Below are 27,416 nucleotides of genomic sequence, written 5' to 3'. Positions count from 1 at the left end.
TATGTGTGGAGTTGCTCATAATATCTCCTCATTTTCTTTTTGATGCCTGTGGGGGCTGTAATGAGATCCCCTGTTTGACTTCTAACATTAGCAACTGCACCTTTAAACTTTTTTGTTTTTCTGTCTTGTTAAAGTTTTCTCTATTTTATTCATCTTTTTAAAGAATATAGCTTTTGATTCATTGATTTTTTTCTATTTTCTGTTTTCATTGTACTTATTTTTGTTCTTGCTATTATTTTCTTCCTTCTTTGTGTTTGTTTTGCTGTGCATTTTCTAGGTTTTTTTGCGTGAAACTATTTGTTGGAGGTAATTCTTTTCTAACCTATTCATCTGGTGTTATTTCCTTTTCAATCCTGATTTACCCGTATCCTACAGATAGTGATGGGTGTAATTTTCATTTCACTCTGTGAGAAGCATTTTTTCTAGCTGGAGTTTCAGCACCAGCTCGAACTCTGTAGACAGACCTTACAAACCACATGGGGTTTAAATTCATCATTCATGCAACAACAGCAACAGTACATATTGACTTTCAAAATAATGATGTGATAAAAATCCAAAGTAATCTTTGTAGACTATTATGTAAATTAAAAAGTGCTAAGCAGAAGAAAATGCAAGACACCTCAACATGTGAAATTCTAAAAGTTAAGCTGGTGGTGAAAGTCATGAAGGAAGCTGTATAAGTCAACCTTGTTGCTTAAACCACAAGTTCATATTCTTAATTAAGAATGCTTCAGTTCTCACTCAGATTCTCACTTATTCCTCTAGACCTTTAACATACTGTTATGTGGATCCAAATTCACTGTGTATTCCCACAGGAAAGAAATGGAATTGACAGCATCTTGGGATAGAATGAAGCAGTCTGAACTATAAAACCACCCCACACAAATTCACAAGTACACAAAATTGCCACAGCAGTTGAAGAACGTTTAGTACAGGAGCAAATGTCACATAAAGCACAGGTTATCTTTGAGTTAATTCACAGTGCAAAAGCAGTGTTCATAGCGATGGTTATAAAAGTTTAAAATATATTTGAATGTCATAGATGAGGAGGCCAAAGTTACTACCTGAAATAATTTAACATTAAAAAATTAATATTATGAAAGTAGAAATATCAATCTGTAAAGAAAGTTTAACAACCTCCTGTGGCTCACTATTTGAGCAATCAAGACAGCCAGAATTTTACTCCTATTATCATTAGTCATTATCATTATTATAATTATAACTCCTTTTAAAGCCTAGGTATGTTAACAATGATCAATTTATCCGTGATAAATTTAAATTACAGATTGAATATTATTTGTTCAAAATGCATAAAACTAGATGTATTTCAGATTTCAGAGGTGTTCAACGTTTGGAATCTTTTCATAGGACATTACATAGTTTTAGATCCCTTCTTCCAACCTCTGAAATCCAAAATGCTCTGAGATCAAAAACCTGTTGAATGTTATGTTGGTCCTCAAACAGTTTCAGAATTGGGGATTTTGGAATTAATAATGCCAAACCTGTGACTCCTTTTTCATGCTCTAATAATTTATTTATACTCTGGCTTCGTCTATTCAAAATTCATTCTTAAATTCATTTTTAAAATTAAAAAACCTTGTTTTTTTTAAAGCCTGCTTCCACATGGCAGTAAATATTGGTGGAACATAAGCAGGAAATATCAAACACAGTCAGATGGACTGAATACAGAAATGGTTTATCTTGTACACTGAAAGACGAACTTTTTACTGGGTTGGAGAGGAGAAAAATATACTAAGTTTTTTAAATTCAATTTTTCTATCTGTGGTACCAAAGTTGTTCCATAAGGGAAATCACAAATACATTATAAATAAAAATGAACAGTTTCAACTAAATATTTCACTCCTTGAATTATGTTACTTTGTATAGGAACAATTGCATAAGTCATACTGACCTTGTTTTCACATTATTTTCTGTTTCATTTCACTTTGGACAGTGACCCAATTTTTCATTACTAAAACAATGCAAATTTTAGCCTATTCGTCCCTATTAAATCTAATTTAAAATTAAATATTTAATAAAATGATTTTCTATAGAAAAAATATAAATCTAGAGTCATTTGATCCAAAGAAGCCTAGAATACCACTAAGTTTCTATACACTATTATCATATGTAGAGCCCTTTAATTTCTGAGCAATAATAATGAAACTCTTTGGCATTTTAGAAGTATTTATTTGCTCATGGAAGAAATTTTTGAGGTGAGAAATTTTGTTTTCTTGTTTTATAAAGAAAGATTATCCAGCACAAGTTGCTAATCTAGAATAATCATTTAATGTTTTATGCAAAGCAAATTATAGAGAGGAACAAACTTCCAGATCCATAGTTCACTTGTTATTTTAGCAAATACGTTGTGGAACTAAGAGAAATGTTTAAAAAGCAGAAAGGGAAAATGAGTCACATTTTTGTCCTCTGTAGGCACCACAAAGGCAATGCAATCTCACTTCTTTTTGCCAGTATTTTATTAGCAAATATTAATTGTACAAAGTAATAGGTTTCATTATGGCACTACCATACATGCATGTAATGTACTTTGTAAATATTCAACCCCTCTATTACCTTTTCCTATCATTCAGAGAAGATAGTTAACTTAGAGAGGATCACAAAGGTATCAAAAGGGAAGGCTCAGATTAGAAGACAGTCCTGCCTCATTTCAGAGCTGATAGTTTTCCTTCCAAAGAAAGACAACTCCTCAATAAGCACACACACACACACAAACAGTTAACCTTGGACCTGATACAGTTTTTAGTCAAATATACTTATATCTTTTTAAAAGGAAGCACGCAAAGGAATGATGGATAAAATAAACAAACAAAAATAGTGTCAAATGTATAAGAACAATAAAAAGAAGAAAACTATCACTATTGTCAGGAATGGTGAAAAACTATAAAACCCTAAAACAGAGTAAGCTTCTGAACAAGAGGTGGCCTTGGAAGCCCCCAACTAGGGTCACCATACAAGGGACCCAGGCAAAGTGAGGAAAGGCATTATTGTTACCTGCATATGCAACTCTCATAGTATGTAAGCATGAAAAGTCAGTCCTACTAATCACCTGAAAGTTTCTTGTATCAAACCTGCTCATTTAACTGTGGATGGAAGACTTAAACACCAATTTTACCAAATGTCTGGAAACATAAATTGGTACACAAATGGGTTTGAGATGTGATTGACTTTACTTGTGTGGCTTCAAATTCTCAATAGAAAACACAGTTAAAAGAATATCTGGGTTGCTAGTATCCTCAGGCTCCTAGAAGAAGCAATTATAGATTTTCTCGTGACACATTCAAGAGGAAACTGCCAAAGAATTCCCTGAGAGAGAGCCAAGAGACATGAGCACATAGTGGAAAATCACAGGAGGAAACAACCTAGTGAGTGAAACAGCAAAGAAACAAACAACAAGAAAAAATAAACAGATTCAGACCTATGAGGACTGGCAGATCCTACAACCCAGGCATACCATATAAACAGGGTTGGTTGATGTATTTAAGAGAAAGAAGGGAACATAATTTATGACAGTGATATAAAATATTATGAGGCATGGAACACAACTTGTAGAAGTGAAAAACATAATCAGATCAGAAAATCAATACATAGTTTAAATTCAGTACTCAAACTAACCAAAGAGGGGAAGGAAGCCTGAAAGAATTGCTTATAGTTCTCTGCAGAGAAACAAGCAGGTGCAGACTTCAAGAAAAAATCAGAGAATGGAAAATGTAGGAGGCTGATCTAACATCTTCCTAACAAATATTATGGAAGGGAAGGATAGACAAAATGCAAGGTAATCAGATTTTAAAAATAAATGGCTCAGAGTTCCCTAAAACTGAAGAAATGCTTAAGTCCTCATATTTAAGGCCTATGATTTTCAAGCAAAGGAAAGGAAAGAAAATCTTAAGATAGATGCATCAGTATGGAAGTGTACAGCATCAGGAAGGGTGGGGTAACCAGGGCTTAGACACAGATTCTTATATCTCCAATGATCTCAGAAAGAAGAGAGGGATTCCTTACAAAGACTAAAAGGTCCTTAAATACATACCTGACTTTCCCAAAGTCAAAATTCAACATGAGAGCTGAGGAATGTAATTCTAATAAAATAAATCACATTTTCAAACTTTTTGTAACATGAAGGAAAAGAATCCCAAATAAACTGTGTTAAATTCTGCCTATGTCTGTCTATCCGCCTTTCTATTGACATGTACATTTATTTGTATGTATGTGTCTACTTGTGGATATAACGTAGGGATGGATAGACATTATTTATATGCAATGAGCAGATAAAGACACATAACAGTATTAAAAACTTAAACAAAATCTCATTTTCTTTTGCAGAAAGGAGACAAAAGGTGAGTCAGGATGCCTAAAGGGCTTGTGGTTTCAGGTAACAATGTATTGCTTAGGCTGATTATGGGCACATGGTTGACTGTATCATTCTTTTTCTTTATATTCAAATGACATGCTATAGAAACACATTTATGTAAATATGATACAACTTTTTGTAAGCATGGTATATCTGTAAAATTATGAATATAAGCACTATAACTGGTATATAAGTGCAACTTAAAAATAAGTTGTTGATTTTATCAACCAACTTCAGTTCCCATATTCAGTTCCCAGTCTGTGACAAATCTTTTACTGGTGTGTGATGAAGGAAAGGTAAAGGAGATGTTCTAAGCTTCTTTTGGGTGAAGTCAAAAATCTGTCATCCTTAGTTTAACTTTGGAAGTTTTGAACACTATCTTTGTAGCTTAAAATAACAGAAGTCATTTTCTTAGAGTAAGCAGGTGGCCAAATGCAAGTCAGAAAGAGAACAGCCTACATCTCACACCTATATCCAAGACACTCGAAATGTAGCAAGCACCAAGCACCCTTCTACTGTGGCCCACAGAACAAGGCAACCTGTGCATATGCCCCAGCCTTTTAGGCAAAGTTAAAGGAAGACCCAAAAGTTCTTGCAACAGATTTCTTTCACCATCATCCAACTAACAATCCCTAAATTGCCTCAGGACTTAAGGTGTCCTCTCACTTTTAATAAACAGCACTTTTTTTTATAATAAAAGTCACTTTCTCTGCTTAGTCTCCTTTTCCTATTGCAGGACAAGGTTCTAATTCTAGACATGGTACCCAAAGAACTGAGATCATTACACACCCACAGACCACTGCCAACTGGTAACAATTTTTTCAGTTTTCATTTTGAAAAACCTTAAATTGACAAGTACAATGCAAGAATGGCTAATGTACATCTTTAAAATCTTAAACCAAAATGAACAAGATGTTTCTTTTGCCACATTTGTTTTTTCCTTTTAGATCTCAATGAGGTCATTTTCTGCTGTAGCAGTTCTGAAATGCAGTCATAATTACACTTAATTTCTGAATATTCCAGTGTGTGTCTGCTAAAAACAAAAATACATTCCTTTTCCCCAATACTGTTATGTCACCAATATCATTATCACTCTTGATAGATTTGATTGTTACCATAATATTATCCAATGTATACTCCACACTTAAATGCTTGCAGTTGATTCAAACGTAGCCTGTCTATGTACTCTTTCCAGTCTGGGATTGATTCCATATATAGCCAACCCTCTAGACCTACAGGTTCCACATCCACCAACCAGACAGAAAATGTGTGAACAAAATTAATTGCATTTGTATTGAAAGTGTATGCTATTTTTCTTGTCCTTATTCCTTCAATAATACACCATAAAAAACCATTTGTATGTCATTTACATTGTATTTGGTATTGTAAGCAATGATGATTGAAAGCATACAGAAAGATGCTAATAGGTAACATGCAAATACAGAGGCCCCTCAACTTTAGATGAGGTGATACCTTGAAAAACATATCATTAAGATGAAAATGCCGTAAGTCAAAAATGCACCTAATACACACAATTTATGAATCCCATAGACAAAGAACAAGTGCCCATAGAGTATCAACTTTCACCCTGTGGCTGCTTAGCTAACTGAGAACTGCAGGTCACTGTTGCTACCTAGCATCACAGGGCATTTTTGGGGAGCATATGGCTAGCCTGGGGGAAAGATCCAAATACAAAATTCAAAGTATGGTTTCTACTACATTCAAAATATAAGCATGGTTTCTAGTAAATGCTTATTGAGTGAAGTAGGGTCTGTCTGTACTGTGCCATTTTATGTATGGGACTTGAACATTGGCAGATTTCAATATCCGTGGGGTCCCATTCACCTGCAGACACGGTGAGATGATTCTACTAGTTTGATCTGAGGTCCCTAGTCTCCTTTCCTTTCTTCTAATCCTTCCTCAAGTCTTGAGATGAAGTCTATGTACTATTGTGGCCATACAGTGCTTGGAGAAAGCATAATCCAATGCTTGAATGAGAAGCTGTAATTCTGGTGTTTTTCTTTCTACATCTTTTTAAAAGATGCTCTGTTCTCTTCTCTCTTGTGTCTCCATCTGCATTACCCATTGGCTTCTCTTTGCTCAACTCACATGTCCAGTGATCATATAGTGAAAAAAATTACACAGTGGAAAAAGCTATTTCCTCTATATACATACACCTTGTATTCTTCTTCTTCACTGGATGCTCAGATGTCCACAAACCATATTTCAGCTACTGTGCAATGATCTATTCATCTTAAACAGAATGGACCTGGACCATACTATGATAGCTTAAGAATATTGGCTCCTCTTCAGTTCACCCTTTTAAGACAAATAGCTTTCTCTCTTTCCAAAGGCAAATCTGTGTGTGAGAGAATGCATCCCCTCGCTATAAATCCTATCAAATGCTATTCAAAGGTTGCCATTGTGTGAGAGACCATGTGATAATTAATACCACACCTTTGCCCTCCAGGGTCTCATAGTCTTTTGCAGGAAAGAAACATGTCAATAGGGAAAAGTAATAAATATCATCATAGGCATGGACAGAAAGTATGAACAGGTTCAGTGGAGACTCCAATTACTTCCCAAGTTGTGAAGTCAATGTTGGTTTGCTCCATTCTTTTGAGGTCCAGATATCTATCTTTCTCTGAGGCTTGTCCTGATAAGCTGTTATAAGGAGTTAATTCTCATTCAACTTTTATCTTACTCCTCTCTGAAACCTGATTTCCTCCTCAGATTCTTGCCTTCACTGAAGCACTACAGCTCTCAATCCACTGTGCGCCTCTACTTGCACCCTGACCCATGGACTCTCACAAGCAACTTGTCCCATAGCTCACAATCCTTGATGACTGTGTGCCCTTTCATAGCTTAGTAATATTACACACACTTTCTAATTTGCTTACAATGTTTGTTACCACTCATATCATAATAAATTTACCAAATAATTAAAATATGGTACCTGGATTACATCAATTGTGAGGCAGCAGCCCTGATTTCGACCTCTGTATTCTGTGTTATTACCACGTCTGTACATATTCACATTGTATTATGTTTCTTGCTGTTGTTTTTCAGCCCAGTTTGGCTTTGACCTTGTGGTCCTCCTATTTTAGCCTCCCAAGGACTGGAATTACAGGCATGTACCACCACTATTAGAATGTTTCTTGTTAATAAGAATATTATTTGTTGAGCACTCACCATGTGTCTATTTTATATGCATTAACTTATTTAATCTTCTTAATTCTGATCAGATAGTATAATTCTCATTTATATGATTTACATATAAAGAGATAAGATAAATCTTATTCTCAATTATCTATATGGAAATTTAGATCTTCTAACTAAAAAGGGGACTGACCTAGAATATATGTAGTTTAATTCCAACACCCATGCTTTGCTTTTGTTTATCTTTATGCATATTCACTTAAAATATAGGGTTTAGAGACAAAGAACAACTTACTTACACTTTAGTCCTTAATACTTATAGCTATGACCAGTGGCACAAGACAATTTGTCAGGGATTAGGTACCTTCTTTCCTATGAAAATACATTCTTTTTTGTACAATTTGAATATACATACATGCACACATACATATATAAGTATGCATATGTATATAAATTAGTAGGTATATATATGACAATCCAAAAGACATCTCTTCATATAAATTAAAAGCATTAAAATTAATGAAGAAAAGATGATTTTATTATTTAGTTAGAGATGAACACAAAACTACATAGGCTTTAAAAAATATACTATGATAAAGAATCTATTCGGAATCTTTTGATGTTTCTAGACTGGTCTAAACTGGTAGATAAGCCACATCTCAAACCAAACAAATTCAGCAATCTGGATCATTAAACCTTTGTGATCGAGGAACCATAATCTATTTTGTGTGTTTCTAATCTATGAAAACAATAGTAGGGCTGTTATTTTAAAAGATGGATTAAATTAATGTTATGTAATGACTTGTTCTGTCCATTCAAATATTTGGATTGTATGTTTTTGGAAATGTGTTTTTACTATTTTTATGTATGGTATTCTTGTAATTGTGCATGTGGCCAATGTATATTTGACATCTCTTGAATGTTTCTTTAAAAAAATGGCCTGGCGCAGGTGGCTCATGCCTGTAACCCTAGCTACTCAGGAAGCAGAGATCAGGAGGATTCGCAGTTTGAAGCCAGCCCAGGCAAATAGTTCTGTGAGGCCCTATCTTAAAAAACCCTTCACAAAAATAGGGCTGGTGGAGTGGCTCAAGGCGAAGGCCCTGAATTCAAGCCCCAGTACTGCAAAAAAAAAAAAAAAAAAAAAAAAAGACAATGTATTGTAAAATAATATACTGAAAAAGATGATACTTTGGCCTTAAAAATAAAATACTAGAGTTGTCAAGAAATCTGCTTTATGTGTAAGCAGAAAATCTCATGTTAAAATATTTTCAAGGTAAAATAAAATTTGTGGTATACAAAGGTAGAGTATATCCATAATATGCATTCTATACTTAGTGAAGTATTTTTCTCCAAATTAGCTGTTTTTTAAGTGTACTTCTACAGATGCTAATATTGTTCTTATAAATATGGTACTTCATTTTCTTTTTCATTTGGAAGATTTTTAAACTAAGATGCTCTAAATTTTCTTCCTCTGCTGTATCTGAGGAAGGAGAGCCCAGCAGTGGTCACACTGTTGCTTCTGGGTCCCCATCCATGGCAGCTACTGATGACCAGTGAGCCCAAGGCTGCCAGGGCCACACTACAGTCTACATTGCTGACAGTAGAACCACAGCCTTTTCTTCCAGTATGGCCAGCACTGAAGCTTTGGGAAATTAGGACTATCAGAGGCCCTTCTGGTGATGGCTGTTCTCCAAAATGAAACCTCGGGTGAGGAACAGGAGAGAGGGTTTTCAGCACTGTCTTGTAAGCTTAACAATCTCTGCAATAACAGAAAGGACATTTCAGGTTTCAAGATGAGGCTGGCATATATCCTTCTACTATTAGATCTCAACTTCCTAAGTGTGAATTGCCTACACCTATTTTTTTTTAAATTTTGGAAAGTATATTCTCCAGTTTCCTCATCTTATTTTCAGCACATTCTGAGCCTCTCTTCCCAAATAGGTCCTAAAGGGAGAAGCAAAAACATAAAACATTTCCAATTGTTTTCTTCATAAGCACAGAATCAAATGTAAAAACTGATTTTAAAAAGTATCAAACTGATAGCATCTCCAACCAATTTCAATTACCATTGACCCTAGTTGTCTCTGATATAGATGTGGGAAGATCAATGTATATATTTAAAATCAATCATATTTTATAGACCACAATCTATGGGTCCATAAACAACTGAATGGAAAAAACGAATAGGAAAAATATATAATTTCTATATCACATATATAATTTCTATACAGCATATATAATTTAAATATAATATATATATAAAACAATATATTATTCAGAACAGAAAAGAAGGATATGCTGCCATTTCTGATGGCATAGATGAGCATGGGAAACACTGTAAGTGAAATGAGCTAGATATAGAAAAGGAAATACTGTAAGTTCTCACTTATTTGAGGAATCTAAAAAAGCAGATCTCATAGAAAAAAGGAATAGAATGTTGATTTGCTTGGACTGAGGAAATAATGAAATGGAGTCATGACAATGAAAAAGTATACAGTATATGCAGGTACAAATCGTCAAGTTGTACCCTGAATACAGTCATGTGCCATGTAGCAATGTTTCTGTCAATGACAGACAACACATATTTAGATGATTCCAGATTATAGGCCCTACTGATGCTCATGCAATGACAACATAGGCTAATACCACAACTCTCAAAATAGGCAAAACAGCACATAACTGTATATTCAATCTTAGTTTGTCAATTACATATTTTTAAATGAAAAGAATGCAACCTCTTAAAATTCAGTGCTAACTATAGGCATACAAAAATATTTTTAAGTTTGAAAAAAATATATGATGTATATGTCATGCATGTGTGTGCTCAGACTTTGACTCTGTGATGTTGGGAAAAGAAAGAATGAAGCAGCATCTTATCACATTTGTGAGGGAGTGAACATGCACTTCAAGGCTATACTATGACAGCACGTCGTCTTAGTATTACCTTCAGGAAATTGTGCTTTCACTGGTGGGATTATTAATTGCACATTATCTCCCACAAGAAAAACTTTAGGAAACTGACTTGATTCTTAAATGTAATGATGCTTACGAGAAGTCTGCTGAGGGACTCACTGCCATGGTGCCACCAGTCTGGTAGTGTTCCATGTTTGGAATTTAATCGCCATGATTTTCTTGCTGGCAACACCTTTGAAACTTGTCTTTCTAGTGACATATGTAGTCGTCTTGCATTGATTTTTAGCCCCATTAGCCTCCTAAAAATATTCTTGTCAATATTAAAGAGTAATATAGTCTAAATTTAAACCGTTTTCAGGACACATTGAAAGGATAATATCATCAGGACAGTCTCCAATTTTTCTGACTTAGAAGGGTAAATCATTCCAAGGGTGACAGGAACTGGATGTTTGATTTCTGAGCACCAAGGGGATGACTGCCTTCTTTTATGTTAACTGACATTTTAACATATCCACCTGACAACAGCTGTGTGTCATTCTGATCATCAGTCATTCCACTGTCTGCACCTAAAGATCTTGTATCATCATGCTCTTCCTGCTGTTACTGTTTGCAAATTACCACAGATGGAACGTGTTTTATCTGATATGAACTCAGTGTGAAACTTCAATCGTATCGTCTTTGAATAAATCACAGAATTGTCCTATAAGATAGCTAATGGAAAGCAATGGGGAAAAATTCAGTTTTTTTGCTGGCAGAAGGCCAAGTAAATGCCTGGGATAGCTCTGCCTCAACTCTCCAGCTGTCTCTGGGAAGGAAAAATGTTTATATACTTTTATAAATCACCTATATTTTAAGGATTGAATGCATATGATTAGAATAAATGCATCAGATGTGTTAAGTATGCAAAGTTTCTCCTCTGCGTCCCATCTCTGCATGCCTCCCAAGCTCTGCCTGAGAGATCTTGTAAACTCCCAGATGTGTGGGCAGGGAGAGCTCAACAGGGTTAAGGCTCAGTCTGGTGGACCTTAATGTGAGGTCACCTTTTTTACGAATTCTCTAATGGTGTCCCAGAGTTCAGCTTTCCATCACATACTATGAAGGGTCATCAGACTTCAATATTCTGTAAACCGAGTCCTAGACTAGTTGCACTCCCCGTTTGCTCCCTAACTTCCTAGGGGTCCCTTTACCTTTCGTGAATTTTCAATTCTGACGTTCTGCAACTGAGTTTAGTACTATCTAAAAGGATCCCTCAGCTTGGGTGTCTGGATGCGTCCAGTTTCCTAATCCTTGAAGAGCAGATGCTAACATTTTCCTGATTTGAGTTGTCTAGCTGCTCATTTCTGGGTTGTATTCCTCTGAGAAAGTCTTTTTCTTGGGTACATGTTCCCATTGTTTATCTTCGATGGTCAGTAGGTCAATGCCTCTCCCAGGCCCACTCTCCCAATTCTGATTCTGAAGTAGAGACATTATCAAGCCAATCACTGAGTCTCCAGCCCAGCGGTATTGCATGGCCACTAAAAAGTCTCGTCACCCACGGACTATCTCTCAGGCAGAGCTGGATATGCCAGAAATTCCAGGTAATGTGAAGTTTACAAGCAGTCCTCAGCTAACGGGATGGGGCTGTAAGAAATGTAAGAAAATGGGGTTGTAGTAAACTATGACAGTCTGTACTCAGCAGAATGGAGCTTTATTTTCTCCACTCCTGAATACATTGCCTGATGGCAAGCCTCACATTCTCCTCCAGGCCCTCCCTGCCCCAACTTTCCAAACAGAGCTTCATGTCATCACTCTCAGATGACATACTCGTGCCTTTGCCTGGATTCTCCACCTAACATCTGCCTTGCCTTTAGAACACTCTTCTAACCTTGTCACTAACTTGAGAGACACAATCACACCAAACTTGTAATGCTCAGATATAATTTTGTGCTTTCAAAAGTTGGATGATTATGACTGCCTAATTCCCTACCTTCTCAAAACTCTTATAATTCAGTGTCAAGTGAATCTATCATTGCAGGGAGCACATTGACAATACATTGTTCAACTAAGACAATACAATGTGAGGGTCAAATTCAACAAAGATTTGTTTTCCAATGTGGATCTCTGAGGAGCACTACCAGGGCAAGGCTAAAAAACCAGACATAGAGAATTCTCCCAGAAAATACCTGGCAGTTTGAGAGTGCAGTGTGCTACACTCCCTTTTGTAAGTTCACTTTCCCCAGATGCAGACACATAACCTAGAATTTCTTATAGGAGAAAGTCCCAAGAAGCACTTGCAGATAAGGAATGGTGGGTTGTAGAGTAGAAGAGGGAAAAAACACTCATGGTTATCTCAATTGGTGCAGAAAAGTGTCTGACAAAACTGAACACCCGTTCATGATAATTTTCAACAACACTTCAACTCACAACTAAATAGGAATAGGAGGAAACTACCTTATGGTAGTAAAGCTTATATAGGACAAACCCACAGAAAGCATCATTCTTAAAATTAAAAGATTGAAAGCTTTTTCTCTAAGGTTTAGGAGGAAGACAATGATGTCTGCCTTTACCACTTCTATTAAACATACTAGAAGATACTAGAAGTCCCAGCCAGAATAATTAGGCAAGAAAAAGAAAAAAAGATATCAAAGTTGGAAATAAGAATATAAAATTATCTGTGTTCACAGATGACATCTTAAATGTTGGAAACCCTAAATAGTCCATAAAACTATTAAAATAATAAATATACTCATTTCAATTAAATATGTAAAAATAAGTTAGGTTTCTAATAATGAACAATTAGGAACATAATTTCTTAACAATATCACCAAAAAGAAAAAGAATAATGCACTAAGTGATTAACTAAACTAAGGAATTAAAAAGAATGTATACTAAAACCAACAAAATGTTGTTGAAAGAAGTAAAAGAGATTAGAAGAATTAAAATTGTGAAGGCATATAACTCAAAGTAGTCTACAGATTCCATGGAATACCAATTAAAAATACAATGGCATTTTTTGCAAAAATAGAAAAATCTATAGTTCATATGGAAACTCAAGGGACCCCAATTAGCCAAAACAATTTTGAAAAGAATAACTGTGGATGCCACCTATATCCTGATTATAAAACTTTCTATAAAGCTACAGTTAAAAAGAAAACTACTGTGTTATTGGCATAAATATATAGATCAATGCACTGGAATATGGAGTACAGAATTACAGCCTTGCTATATATGGTAAATGATGTTTGAAGAGACAAAAATGGTGTCAGGTAAACTAGGAATGAATACAAATACAAAAGTATAATGTTGGTCCCTTACTTAACACCATATACAGAAATTAACTCAAAATAGATCAAAGACCTATAAGTAAAAGTTAAAACTATAAACACAGAAGAAAATGTAAGAGGGAAAGATTAATGATATTAGCTTTGACAGTGATTTCTTGGATGGCTATAGCCAAAAAGTATAGAAAATAGAAGGAAATTAGAGAACTGGATTTAATAAAAATTAAAAAATAAATGCATCAAAGGACAGTATCAGCAGAGTAAAGAGGCAACACACAGGTTGGTAGAAAATATTTGAAAATTACATATCCATCTAGTTAGTCCCATCCAAACAATATGAAGATTTCCTGCAACTCAACACCAAAAAGTACACTTAATGTAAAAATGGACAAAGAAGACGAATTGCTGTTTCGCAAAAGAAGACATATAAGTGAGCAAGAGTACATAAAATTGTGCATAACATTACTGATCAATAGGGGAATACAATTGAAAACCACAATCAGATTCAACCTCACATCAATTTGAATAGACATTTTCCAAACCACAAAACAACAGATTCAACACAGAATTGAAAGCCTTGTGTATTTCCTATTGAAATGTAAAATGGTACTGTGGCATGGAATATGATGGTTCTTCAAAAAATTAAGGAAAGAATCACTGTTGCATCCAGTGATTTTGCTTTTGAAAATATATACTAAAGAACTGATAGATGGGAATTCACATGGATTTTCATGTACCAATTCTCATGGCAGCATTTTTCAATAAAAGCCAAAAAGGTTGAAACAACACAAAAGTCCATTTGTGGGCAAATTGATAAACACAATGTGGTATATATGCAGAATAAAATAGTATTCTGCCTTAAGAAGAATGAAATTCTGATACATGCTTCAACAAAGATGACCTTTGAGGACATATGCTAAGTAAAATAAGCAAGATATGAAAGGCCAAATATTATATATTTCACATATATGAGTTGACTCTAGAAAGAGACATAATGTACAATCATGGTGATCAGGAGCTTAGAGGAAAAGAGAATGGAGAGTTATTGATTAGTAAGTGTAGTTTCACTATAGGATGTGCTGGTTATACAACAACTTGTATGCACTCTGACACAGAACACTGAACTGTACATTTTCAAATGACTAAAATAGTAAATTTCGTATTATCTATAGTTTATCAAAATAAAAACTCAGCTGGCCATACAAACATGGCCCCATTTCTGAATGCTATTAGTCCACTTATTCTCATGCTTGTATTTATGAAAAGAAATCACACATTGTTTATTTTTGCAACCTTATAGTGGGTCCTGAAGTCAGAAAGTATAAGTACCTCTACTTTTTTCTCCTTAGTCAAGATGATTTTGGCTGCTATAAGTTCTTCATATTTCCAAATAAAATGTAAAATCAATTTGTACATATGTATAAAAATATGTTAGAATTTTGACGGGTTTGGAATACTTGGGAAGATAGGACAATTGATCAATACTTAATCTTCAATTAATTATTGTGGTATATTTCTCCATTTACTTGTTTATTTTATATATTTTCCTTTATCATGATTGTGCAGTGTTAAGGGTAGACACGATATCTCTTTTGTTAAATTTATTCCCAAATGTATTATACTTTGATATATTAATAATTACATTTTGGTGCATATCAAAACCACATTAAGATTCCACCTCTCCTCTTTCAGAATAGCTACCATCAAGAACACAAACAACAACAAATGTTGGCAAGGATATGGGGAAAAAGGAACCCTCATACACTGGTGGTAGGAATGTAAACTAGTACAATCACTATGGAAAACAATATGGAGGTGTCTCAAAAAACTAAATATAGATCTGCCATATGGCCCAGCAATATCACTCCTAGGGATATACCCAAAGGAATGCAACACAGGTTACTCCAGAGGTATCTGCACACCCATGTTTATTGCAGCACTATTTACAATAGCTAAGCTATGTAAATAGCCAAGATGCCCCAGGAAAGGATTAAGAAAATGTGGTATTTATACATAATGGAATTTTACTCAGCCACAAAGAAGAATGAAATTTTGTCATTTGCAGGTAAAAGAATGAAACTGGAGAACATCACCTTAAGTGAAGTTAGCCAGACTCAGAAGGGCAAAAGCTGCATGTTCTCTCTCATATGTGGAATATAGACCAAATACAAATGCAGCAATATTATAAAACACTGGTTACACTAAGAAGAGGTCACACATGGAAGGGGTAGGGAGAAGGAAAGAAACTAAGAACGTGAATATGAATGATACACTCTCTATACAAGAATGAATACAGAAATCTTAAACTGGATAAGAAACTGACTAAGGTAGAATGGAAATATCACAAGGAAACTCCCTGTGTAGATATCTTTATCACAAACTAGCAAAAATGTCATGTTTTTCTTTTTATCTTTTCGCTTCTGGAAAACTGGAGAACAGGATCGCAGAATAGGTCCCGCCCAGGGGGAAGGGTTGTGGGGAGATGGCAGGGAAATATGGTAGGACAGTGAATAAGGTGCAAAAAATGTGTATGTATACCTGTAAATGCAAAAATGGTTCCTGTTGAAACTATTCCATGAATCAGGAGGAAGGGTGATAAAGGGGAGTGGTGGAAGGGGCAAATTCAAGTATGATATAGTTGATATATTATAATGTAAAAAAACTAATTTTTTTCTATCAAAGTATATGTCACCCTCTTAGATTACTTAAATACCTCAGGTCACCATCGTAGGTGACTTGTGTTGTTTAAAGGGTTCTTGTTTCCTCTTCCACATTCTTGTACCGCCCTATTGCCCACAAAAATTGTACACCAAATTGTGTGCCCTAACCTATCCCCCATGCCTCTTAACCAATTAAGAATGATTGTGAACCTTTGACCTGGACAAATCCCAGGTGAGGGGAGGTACAACTGCATCAGGGATATAAGGAGAAGCTACTGTCAGCCATTTTTTGCTTGCATGTCTATTCAGCTGATGTGAGTACATGTTGGCACCCTTTTGATCAAAATAAATTGTCTTGTCAAGATCTTCTCTGTCTTTCGTTGGTCTGTTTTCAGCACCAGAGGGTCTTTAGTTCCAACTTCTTTGGGGCTTCTTCCGGGATTTTACATTCCTTCCTGGAAGGGGGTCCCAGCCCTTCCCAGGGGAGATGCATCCTGTTGCCTGTTTGTGGGGGCCCCAAAGTTTGGCTGAGGGCAACAACTTTCTAGATCTGTGAATGAACTAGGACTCCAGAATTTGAAAACACAGGTAAAAGAGCTCTGAAGACAGGGACTGTGGCAACCACGTAAGTTCTGTGCACAAACCAAGACAAGAAATGTTATGGGGGTGACCAAGTAATGTCTTGGTGCTCAGGATATTGGAGGCTGTGTGATGTGTAAATGAGATGTGCCAGATGACAGGAAGGGAAAGTGGAGTCTTGATCCACAGTTCCGAAGGTACCTCATACTGTTTAAGGTGGAATTAGATTCTTGAATCTAATCCAGGTCAGGAGTTTACACTGACCTGACAGCTACCAAGAGGTGCCTCAAGCTCCCATGAGGGATGCACCTGGAGATGGACAAAATGAAAGAATGCAAGAAACCTATAAGGCAAAAGGGAGGTTGAGCTCTTGATAGACACCGCATAGTTGGCTAGAAGGGGGAAATGGGAAATAAAGGCAGGGAGGCCAACAAAAAAAGTCCAGGATAAATACCCTTTGAGAGTCCCCAGGAAAGATGTTAAAATATTGGGATGATAGTTTCCATACTAAAGGGAAAAAGAAACAAAGAATGGTCAAATACTGTTCTTTTATCTGGACCTAAGAACCAATCTTAAAGCCTTTGGTTTTTTTGCCAAAATTTGGGTCTGATGAGGACTCAACATGCCAACTATTAATTCAACATGTAAACAACAAGAGCCCAGTCACTCAAGAGGAGATGGAATATGCCCTGTGTTGGACATAGAGTCCCATAGTCCTTTTTCCACTTGAAAGCAAAAACAAAAGCAAAAAATCCAAAACTCTTTCTAACTGGAATTTACTCTCCTCCCTTCCTCCCCTTACAACCCTGCTGTTCCTCCAGCTCAGGTGTGAGGACCAGCCCCAGGGTCACCCTCACCCACCCAGTCTCCCATTTCCCCACCTCCCTCTTCCAGTCCTTCCATCTCTGCCTCCCTTCAGCTTCCTGCCCCTTCCCTCCCTACCTGAAACCCCTTCCTACCAGGACTTCAAAGGGAGTTAAAACAATGTTGTCAAGACATTGAGAATCTACCTTTTCCTCAGTCTCAAGAAGAAAAATCCCACTCCCTCTTTCCTCTCAGGGAGGTTCCCCTCGGAGGAGGTGAAATTGGGTTTGTAAATGCTCCTCTTACCAGTTCTGAGTTCCAAAATTTTAAAAAGGAGTTGTAACTCCTTCCTGTGGATCACTTTGGGGACTCAGAACAGGTTGATCAATTTCTGGGACCACAGATATATATACTTGGGCTGAGTTAATGTCTATTTTGGGAATTCTCTTCTCAGGGGAAGAAAGAGCCATAATCCATAGAGCAGCAATGGCTATCTGAGAGCGTGAACATCCTCTGGGACAGAATGTCCTGGCAGCTGATGTTAAGTCTCCTAATCAAGATCCCTGATGAGATAACAACACTCCAGGGCAGTGAGAAAGTATGAAAGACTTGAGAGATTTAAAAATAAGTAGATAATCAGGAGATGATTAACACAACCATTAGCTTTATAAATTTCCTGGGAAGCTGGGGACTTCATATTTCAAAGAATAAGTTATAATTTGCTGAGACCAAAGTAAAATATCTGGGATATTTGATCAGTAAAGACCAATGAAGGACTGGTCCAGAAAGAACAGAAGGAATTACTGGTCTCCCACTCCCAGGAACAAAAAAACAAGAATTAAGAAAGTTCCTTTGTTTGGTGGGGTACTGCCGGTTGTGGATAGACTGATATGCCCTTAAAACTAAATCTTTGTATCTCAAATTGACCAAAGAGGAACCAGACCCCCTACTTTGGGCCCCCCCAAGGAGATAAAACAAGTAGATGAGCTAAATATGTGCCCTTATCACAGCCCCCTATCTTTGCCCTCTCTTGAACAGCCTTTTCACCAATTTGTAAATGTAAACAAGGGAGTTGTTCTTGGGGTGTTAACTCAAAAACATGGGGATCAATGTCAACCTGTGGCCTTATGTAAATTCCTAGATCCTGTCACCTGAGATTGGCCTGAGTACATTCAGACAATAGTGCTTTAGCCATTCTAATGGAAGAAAGTAGAAAAATCACCTTTGGGGGAAGTCTAGTTATTAGCATTCGCCAACAAGTTAGAACAACCTTAAGCCAACAGGTTGGTAGATGGCTGACAGATTCCAGGATCCTAAAGTATGAGGCTATCTTCCTAGAAAAAGATGACCTGACTTTGACTACTGACAAGGCCCTAAATCCAGCTACTTTCTTGGAATGGGAAGCAGGAGGGAGGAGCCCTGAACGTAAATGTTTAGATATTATTGAATAACAAATAAAAGTAAGGCCAGACCCCAGGAAAAATCTTTCCAGACTGGGCTCCATTTATTTGTGGGTGATCCTCTTAGGTAATTGAGGAAAAAAGACATAATGTGTAGGCCTTGACTAAAATAGAATCAGGCGACTCCTTAAGAATTGGTCAGCACAAACTTGTGAATTGTTTGCTTTAAATCAGACTCTTAAAAATCAATTCACTAAATTAGTCTTAGAGACCAGATTGCCTTGGATTAAATGCCTTCTGATAGCTCTACTCAGGATAAGACCAGCCTTCAGAAGGACATTGGTCTCTTCTCTTATGAAATGCTTTATGGGCTTCCTTTCCTAAGCTCTGGTACTTATGTACCTACCTTTGAAACCAAAGACTATTTCCTCAAAAATTATATACTTGGACTGTCCTACCTTACTTTCTCTTAGGAAAAAAGGGTTGTTAGCACAGGCTCCTCCACTTGATTTTCCAGTTCACCCGTACCAGACTGACAATTATGTGCTGATCAAAACCTGGAAAGAAAATAACCTTGAGCCAGCTTGGGGAAGGACAGTTCCTGGTCCTGCTGACCATAGAAACAGCTGTCCAGACTGCATAGAGGGGGTGGACTCATCACACACAGGTAAAAAAAAAAAGGCACCTTCACCTGACCAGAAGAAACAATGGACCATGCTCACACATCCAGGAGACACCAGAGTAACCTTAAAAAGACTGTAGTGAAATTATTCTTTCTCTTTCATCTGGGAAATGGTATGTTTATTATTAATGTAATTCATGTTACTTTTCCCTTAACTATTGAATTCGATGCATGCCAGATTCTTCCTTGTGGAGACCTGTGTCCCAACTCCAGCTCCAAGGATACCCAGAGACCCATAGGGAAGCCTGGTATCTGTCTAGAATAGATGGATGTGGGGTGAAACACTGGGTATAAAGGATACACTTCTCCCTTTTATGACAATCATAAGGGCTGGACCAGACCCTGAGGCACTGGTAAAGCTCTGTTTTCCACCATCTAAAACAATCAACAGTCTTTTTAGCAGACTACAGTCAAAATGATAGCTGTTTCAGAAACACCCCTCTCCTTGCAAAGATAAGCAGTGTAACCCATTTTGATTGGTCATAGAAAGCTCTTGGAGTATGACAAAAGAACTATCCATAATTTGTAAATATGGGTTGGAGGCAGATGTCTCAGGAACAGGCCATTTAGGTGCCTTTGAGCTCTGTCTAGTTCTCAAACCCTCTCAGTGGACACCCATTTCTACCTCCACTCCAATGTTATCTTCATGTTTATACAACAATCAAACTCAGGTAGTAGAAGTCAAGGACCTAAGACAAATTGTGGCTATTGAAATCGGGTATGGGGATACAAATGCTTGGATGGAAAGGATAAAATATTCTGTCCAGACATTAAATAAGAGTGATTGTTACTACTGGGAAGCCAGAGTCTCAGGTGGTCCTGTTTCCATTAGGATGATCCTCAGATCCAGATGGAATGTATTGCATGTTGGCTCTGTTTCAGGATGTCCAGACATAATCATTACTGTTCCCAGAGGTCAGAGGTCCTGCAGGTCAGCTTCTGAGGACTGTTAAACCACACACTCCAGATGTCAATTATACCTCATGTCCTACCAGGCAGGGGACACGATTGACAAATGCAGAAAACCTGAGGGGATATAGTGAAAGCTGGTCCTTCAAGAGTCTCACAAACCAGTGAGACACAAACCAGTCCACATCAGTGGGCAGAGCTGATGTGTGCTGGTACTGTGGAGGACCTTTACTTGAGACTCTCCCAAGTAACTGGAAAGTCACCTGTGCTTTGGGGCAGTTGGCAATCCCTTTCATCATAGCATTTAGAACCCCAGCCCGTGCCACAACACATAGGAAAAGGAGAGACATAGGCATAGACGTTGCAGCCAACCACAGAGGGTCCTTGGATCCCCATGTTTATATTGATGCCATTGGGGTTCCTAAAGGGGTGCTAAATGAATTCAAGGCCAGAAATAAAATTACAGCGGGATTTGAATCTGTACTCTTTTGGTGGCCCACCATAAATAAAAATGTCAGGGATGCTATCAAAGGTTTAGCAGAGCAATTGGAACGAACTAATCAGATGGCTTGGGAGAACAGGCTAGCATTAGACATCATGTTGGCCCAAATGGGAAGGGTTTGAATAATTATTGGAGTTCTATATTGCACATATATACCAGATAATACAGCTCTGGATGAAACTATTAGTAAGGCCCTATAGGGATTAACTACCCTATCCAATGAGCAAGCTGAAAATTCAGGTATAAATGATTCCTTCACTGACTTAATAGAAAATTGGTTTGGGAGATGGAAAGGCTAGATGGTCTCAATCTTAACCTTTTTGGTTGTAGTGGCCAGAGTTTTAATTTTAGTAGGATGTTACATAATTCCTGTGTCCAAGGACTAATACAGCAGTTGAGACAGTCCTCACTAAACAATCACCCCCCACCCTACACAAATAAATTGATCCTACTAGAAACACAGAAACATGAGAGCCAACAACTCCTAAATGAGTTTGAAGAAAGGAATTTATATTAAAAGATGGGGTAAATTGTAAGAAAAACAATCTTTTATATCAAAGTATATGTGACTCTTTTAGATTACTTAAAATTCCTCAGGTCGCCATCTTAGGTGACTTGAATTGTGTATAGGGTTCCTGTTCCGTCTTCTGGCTTCTTGTACAGTCCCATTGCCCACAAAAATTGCCTGACAAATTACATGCCCTAACCCATCCCCTAAGCCTCTTAGCCAATCAAGAAAGATTGTGAACCTTTGACCTGGACAAATCCCAGGTGAGGGGCAGGTACAACTGCATCAAGGATATAAGGAAGAGCCACTTCAGCCATTTTGTCCTCTTGTGTCCACTCAGCTGAATTGAGTACATTCTTGTACCTTTTAATCAAAAGAAATTGCCTGTAAGATTTTTTCTGTCTCTGCTGGGTTTGTTTTCGACAGTGGAGGGTCTTTAATTCCAACAATATGAACTTTTGTAAGTGCCACAATGTACCCCCATCCAGCACAACAATAAAGGAAAAAAAAGAATTGCATTTTGGTTACACTTTTCAATTGCTTATTGCTAGTTATAGGAACATAACTAACTTGGGATATTATCCTCATTTCCAGAAACCATGCTAAATTTGTGTGTCCCATCTTTTGTAGATTTCTTAGGCTATTACATCATGAAATGCACAAATAAATCAGTTTTACCTCTTCCTTTATATTTGTTATGCTATCTGTATCCATTTCTTGACTTGTTTTATCTTCTGTGAAGATCCCTAACTTTTCTCAACCTTAGAAAGGTTAGCTATAAAGTTAGTGAAACTGTTCATTATACACTCATTATCAAATAAGCAATATTTATATTTTGATGAAATTGCTTCTTATAGTTAGGTATTCACTTTTGTTAAATGATTTTTTTTTTTGCTGTTACGGACATTATCATGAGAAGTTTCTCCTAAATTCTATTTGAGTGCTTCCCAGGATTCTGAGCATATCTCTGTACTTTTACTATTGCTACAAAATTGAAAATCAACCATTATTTCATTTTTGAAATACTGAATTTTACCAAGTATATTTTACTGATTTAGACCTATGTGATGATATATTTATTCCAGAGAGTTATGTAAATCATACCTCTCTGAAAAGAAAAGAAGAAAGAAATCAACCACTATGCTGTTATTAACCAAGAGGAAGAAAGGACAGCCCCTGGGAACAGTTTAATCAGCCTTGACATCCAAGCCCATGATTCAGGATGATTTAAATGGTCTGTGACAAAAGAATAGTTAACAGTCTGCAAAATGTCCATTATCTTTCATTAGCAAAGGCCTATTGATTTAGGACCTGTGTGCTTCCCATAGGGTGTTAGTAAGATGTGATATGAAAGCTCAGGTTCAGCATTATTCACTATCAACAATGCACTCCAAGGGAAGTCTGTTAGGAAAGTACAAATTAAATCTTCATACTAAATAGTTGCATCTGTCTGGGGAAGCCAGGGAGCTTGTTGGATACTCGTTATAATTTTCTTCTAAGGTCACATGCATTAACTCTGTTACAATGGTGTCTTTGAGGATATTACACATGAATAAGAACTCTAGAACTTATCTTGTTTTATGATACATATTTTTATCAGATAAAATTCAGTCATACCTACGGATGTCAGGATGTCATCCACAGCTGTGCTTTGGTGCTAGGAAGCACACCAATCAGTTTGGAGCATAATTTATGCCTTTCTCTCTGAGGCTAGATTAGTGCAGCACAGTATGTCAGAGCACTGGAGTAAAGAATTGCTAACCCCAGCAGCATAATTCTATCATGGAGGTACAGACAGCCCTTCCCACTCATCCCAGGGGAAGCATTCACACTTAGTTCATCAACCAGTACCTACAGCACGTGGCTTTACTAACTATGAGATGGGCTCGTCAGTAGGATCACCTCCAATAGTACAAGGTGATGCAAGATAAGACCGGAGCTGTGGATACCACCTTTACTATTCTCATGAGTCCTGTGTGAAAAGCTAGGGTACACTCTCTCATAATCACAAAATGCAAATGTTACTCCCTATCATATGACACAGAGGAGTCTGTATACCCCAAGTTAGAGATGTGCTCCAAAGGTGCACTATGACCCAGCAAAGTCCTCCTCAGACAGGGACACTGCTTACTTAGCAGTATGAACAAAACTGACATGCAGGACCATTGACCAGGCTCAGAAAGTAAAAGAAAATATATTCTGAGTTTTCTGTGAATAAGAATTTTTATTAACAAAGCATAAAAACAAAAAAGCATCAACAGAAGGAAGAGCTACTTACACCAGAATAGAAAGGCTCACCAGACACGCATATCACATCCTGCTCCTGGAGAATCAGAAGATCTCTGGCAAGGTGTAGCCGGACTTTGAATGGCTCCTGATTACCATCCTGCAGCAAGCAAACTCCTGTCTTTGTCTTAAGACACAAAAAACCAAAGAGAGAAAAAACATGTTTAGTGTACAAATTAGAATTTTAGGGCCTATTTAAAGCAAAACATGGTGAGTAACATTTTAAACCTGAGGAACGTGTACTCTGGTAAGTCAGAAATGGTGCAGCAGAAAAGGGCAACCTCTTGAAGCAAAGTAGACATTCAGATAATGGAGACTATGTCAGAAATCCACATTGAGATTTGTGAGTAAGGTTGTTTCACATTTGCAAAACAATGGAAGTTTGGTTTAACACTTCTAATCTAAATCCAAAAATGTAATCTCTTTATAGTATACAACTTACATTCTGAAGAATTCAGAGCTTGAAATTTTATGATTCATTTTTAAGTATTTCTAGAGCCAGGTAATATCACTATCATCAATTTTGGAACACTTTCCTCACTCCAAAAAGAAAATAAAAAACTCCATGCCCATCTGCTGCTCCAGCAAACTTCAGTCCATTTTTGTCCCTAACATAGAATTTTAAAGCTAAAAACATACCTACTTAACATTTACTCTTAATTACACTTTTTAATATCCCTAGTTGTCAACATATGTACACACGTGAGCATGCATGCACACATACACACACACTCTGTACTTAGGAGGAATGAAGATAGGAGGCAAGTGAACTATCTCCATTACCAAGTAAGTTACTCAAGAAGATAACCTAAAATAAGGTTCATTTTTGTTTGTTTGTTTTTGTTTGTTTCTGAGTCAATGTGTTGGGATCACACATTTTTGGGAATTGTGAAAGCAGACTTAAGATTTCTAACTTGTACTTTGTGGCTTTTCTCCAGCACCTTAGTAATCTCTAGAGAAGTCCATGAATCCTTATCATTCTGGGAGCACTTTGATATTACAACGTCCACCTGAATAAGTATTTTCTCCCTAATAAGTGCTTTTCTTTCTTTCTTTCTTTCTTTCTTTCTCTCTCTCTTTCTCTCTTTCTTTTCTTCTTTTTTTCTGGCAGTACTGGGGTATGCACTCAGGGCTTTGTGCCTTACCCTTTGAGCAACACACCCAGCACTTTCTACTTTTTAAATTATTTTCTGCATAGGTTCTTACCATTTTGCCTGGGCCTGGCCTTGTACCATAATCCTCCTACTGCCACCTCCCAAGTAGCTTAGATATCAGGCATGCACCACCACATGTGGCTGTACATTTGTCACAGGTACTAGAGAAAATTTCTTTGGGATAGAATATACTCCCTGGGTCTTACTCTGAACGAAAAAGTGAATGAGAACAATGACTAAAAGTAACATTTTCCTTTGATAGTTAACTGAATGGGGGAATACATAGGGATACATTTTTATCCTCAGTGTTTTGGGAGTACAATAACCCAGGCAATTGATATCAGACTTACTCTTAGAATAAAATTTTCCATGGGGATTAGAAGGAATTTATTTCTTTAGAATAATTTTTCATAATGTTAATGGGAATATATTTCAAGAGTAGAGCTTCCAACTAATCAGCCTATGAATAGATTTCTCACATGTGCTGATGTGCACCATTTTATCCTTTATCACACACAGTTGTGTCTTAGTCTACAGTTACTTTTTAAGACTTGTGTCATTTTTAGGAAAAACAGAAACTGCTTTAAGTGCATTTTTCCTCATCACTGGCCACAGCACCCAGCAGGTGCACACTAAATCATACTGATTAATCTATTCTAGAATGTAATTCAAGTGGATATGTCCAGAGTACAAAAGCACTTTAAAGTAGCATATGATACTTTCCTTAATATAAAATGTAAATTTTTTGCATTTTTCCCACAATAATGTCTTCATGCTTACTATGTGATCTTGGCTGGGGCCCAATGATGGATGTGGGGAACTGTATGGTGGTGAAATAATACATCAAAGCCACATGATCATAATTGAGCACATTTGGTGATTTTCAATGTACAGTACATTCTGGGCCAACTTTTCCCCTATGTGTAAGAAATAGCTGGTAATAACAAACATTGCTGTTTCAACTTAAGAATAAAGAGGGACTTTTTCCTTGAGAGTTCAGAAATACATTATTATTATACATCAAAGAGAACATCTGAGGAACTCTGAGTCCACCGTGAGGGTTTATCATCTTGTTTCTAATGAGGCCAAAGTGGACACTGACTCTGTAGTATATAAAATGTTCCCTCATTATTACATAGTGGTCTGGAAACTGAACACAGACTTTAAACTCACTTCTGGGTCCTGAGAGGACAAGAGTTACAAAAAATTCAAGAACAACATAGAATTTTGTTAGAAAGAAACATACACATATATCAATAAATAGCTGCTGCTGGGCATGGTGGTATATGCTTTCAATTCCAGATACTTGGGAGGTAGAGGCAGGAAGATTAGAAATTCATGGTCAAGCTGGGCAAAAGTAGGATAGCAAGATCCTGTCTCAAAAACAAAAAGCCAGGGCCATAGCTAAAGTGGTAGAGCATCTGCTTCATCAGCATAAGGTGTTAGGTTCAATCATCTCCCCCTGCCAGTATACATACACACACACATACATAAATAAGTGAATGCTTGAAGAAAACAGAAAACAGAGAGCTGAGGACAAATTGACATTTTTCAGAGTTGATAGACATTACATATATTTTACCACAAAAATTAAGACAGATTAAATAAAAATGTATGGAAAATCCCATACATTTATTACTTTTAAAATATTGTGTTATATTAACAGAGACTCAGAGATGAAGTAGACAAGAATCCCTGACTTCAGAGTATTTCTACCTATTAAAAAAAGTATCTATCTATCTATCTATCTATATCTATATCTATCTATCTATATATACATTTATATGAAATATGATACATAGATACAATATGATAGAAAATAGATGCAAAATCTATCTGATGGGGGACCACTGTGGAGAGAGGAATTGGATATTTTTTTAAGGGATGTTTAAGGAGGATTTACAGATAAAAAAGATATGGATTTTCTTGAAAAATCAATTGAAGAAGCAGTTTTTGAGGAAACAAATGGATTTTCATCAAGCAGGAGATAGGAAATGAATGAAGATGATTCAGCATGAAGATGCATAGCTCACAGGATGTAAGAAGTCAGAAGGACGAGAAGGCATCCTCCATGCTGAGGCTGTGTGGTCCAGCAGAAGTCATGGAAGAAGTTGTTTCATGATCAGATGAGGCCCTTGGATGATGTGGCAGGAGTTTGAAGGTGATGGAGGTGCTCTAGCATAGTGCCAGCAATGTGGTAATTTGTTCAAATTTGTTTCCTAAATTTGTTT

General features: G+C 36.8%; 1 protein-coding gene across 6 annotated transcripts in view; it reads right to left on the bottom strand.

Annotated features, from left to right (window-relative positions):
* Positions 1 to 27,416, bottom strand: part of Sntg1 (syntrophin gamma 1) — an 825,003-nt gene that overhangs the window by 332,564 nt on the left and 465,023 nt on the right. For 5 of the 6 annotated variants that reach the window (XM_074068515.1, XM_074068519.1, XM_074068513.1 and 2 more), the window contains one exon: positions 24,024 to 24,158. In XM_074068515.1, the coding sequence (XP_073924616.1) occupies positions 24,024 to 24,158 (135 nt within the window). The remainder of the gene's footprint in view (positions 1 to 24,023; positions 24,159 to 27,416) is intronic. The other variant, XM_074068516.1, reaches the window with a different exon arrangement.

This window comes from Castor canadensis, chromosome 3 (genome assembly GCF_047511655.1).
Source record: "Castor canadensis chromosome 3, mCasCan1.hap1v2, whole genome shotgun sequence".
In the NCBI taxonomy this organism is placed as follows: Eukaryota; Metazoa; Chordata; class Mammalia; order Rodentia; family Castoridae; genus Castor; species Castor canadensis.
This window is presented reverse-complemented; position numbering and strand designations above follow the sequence as displayed.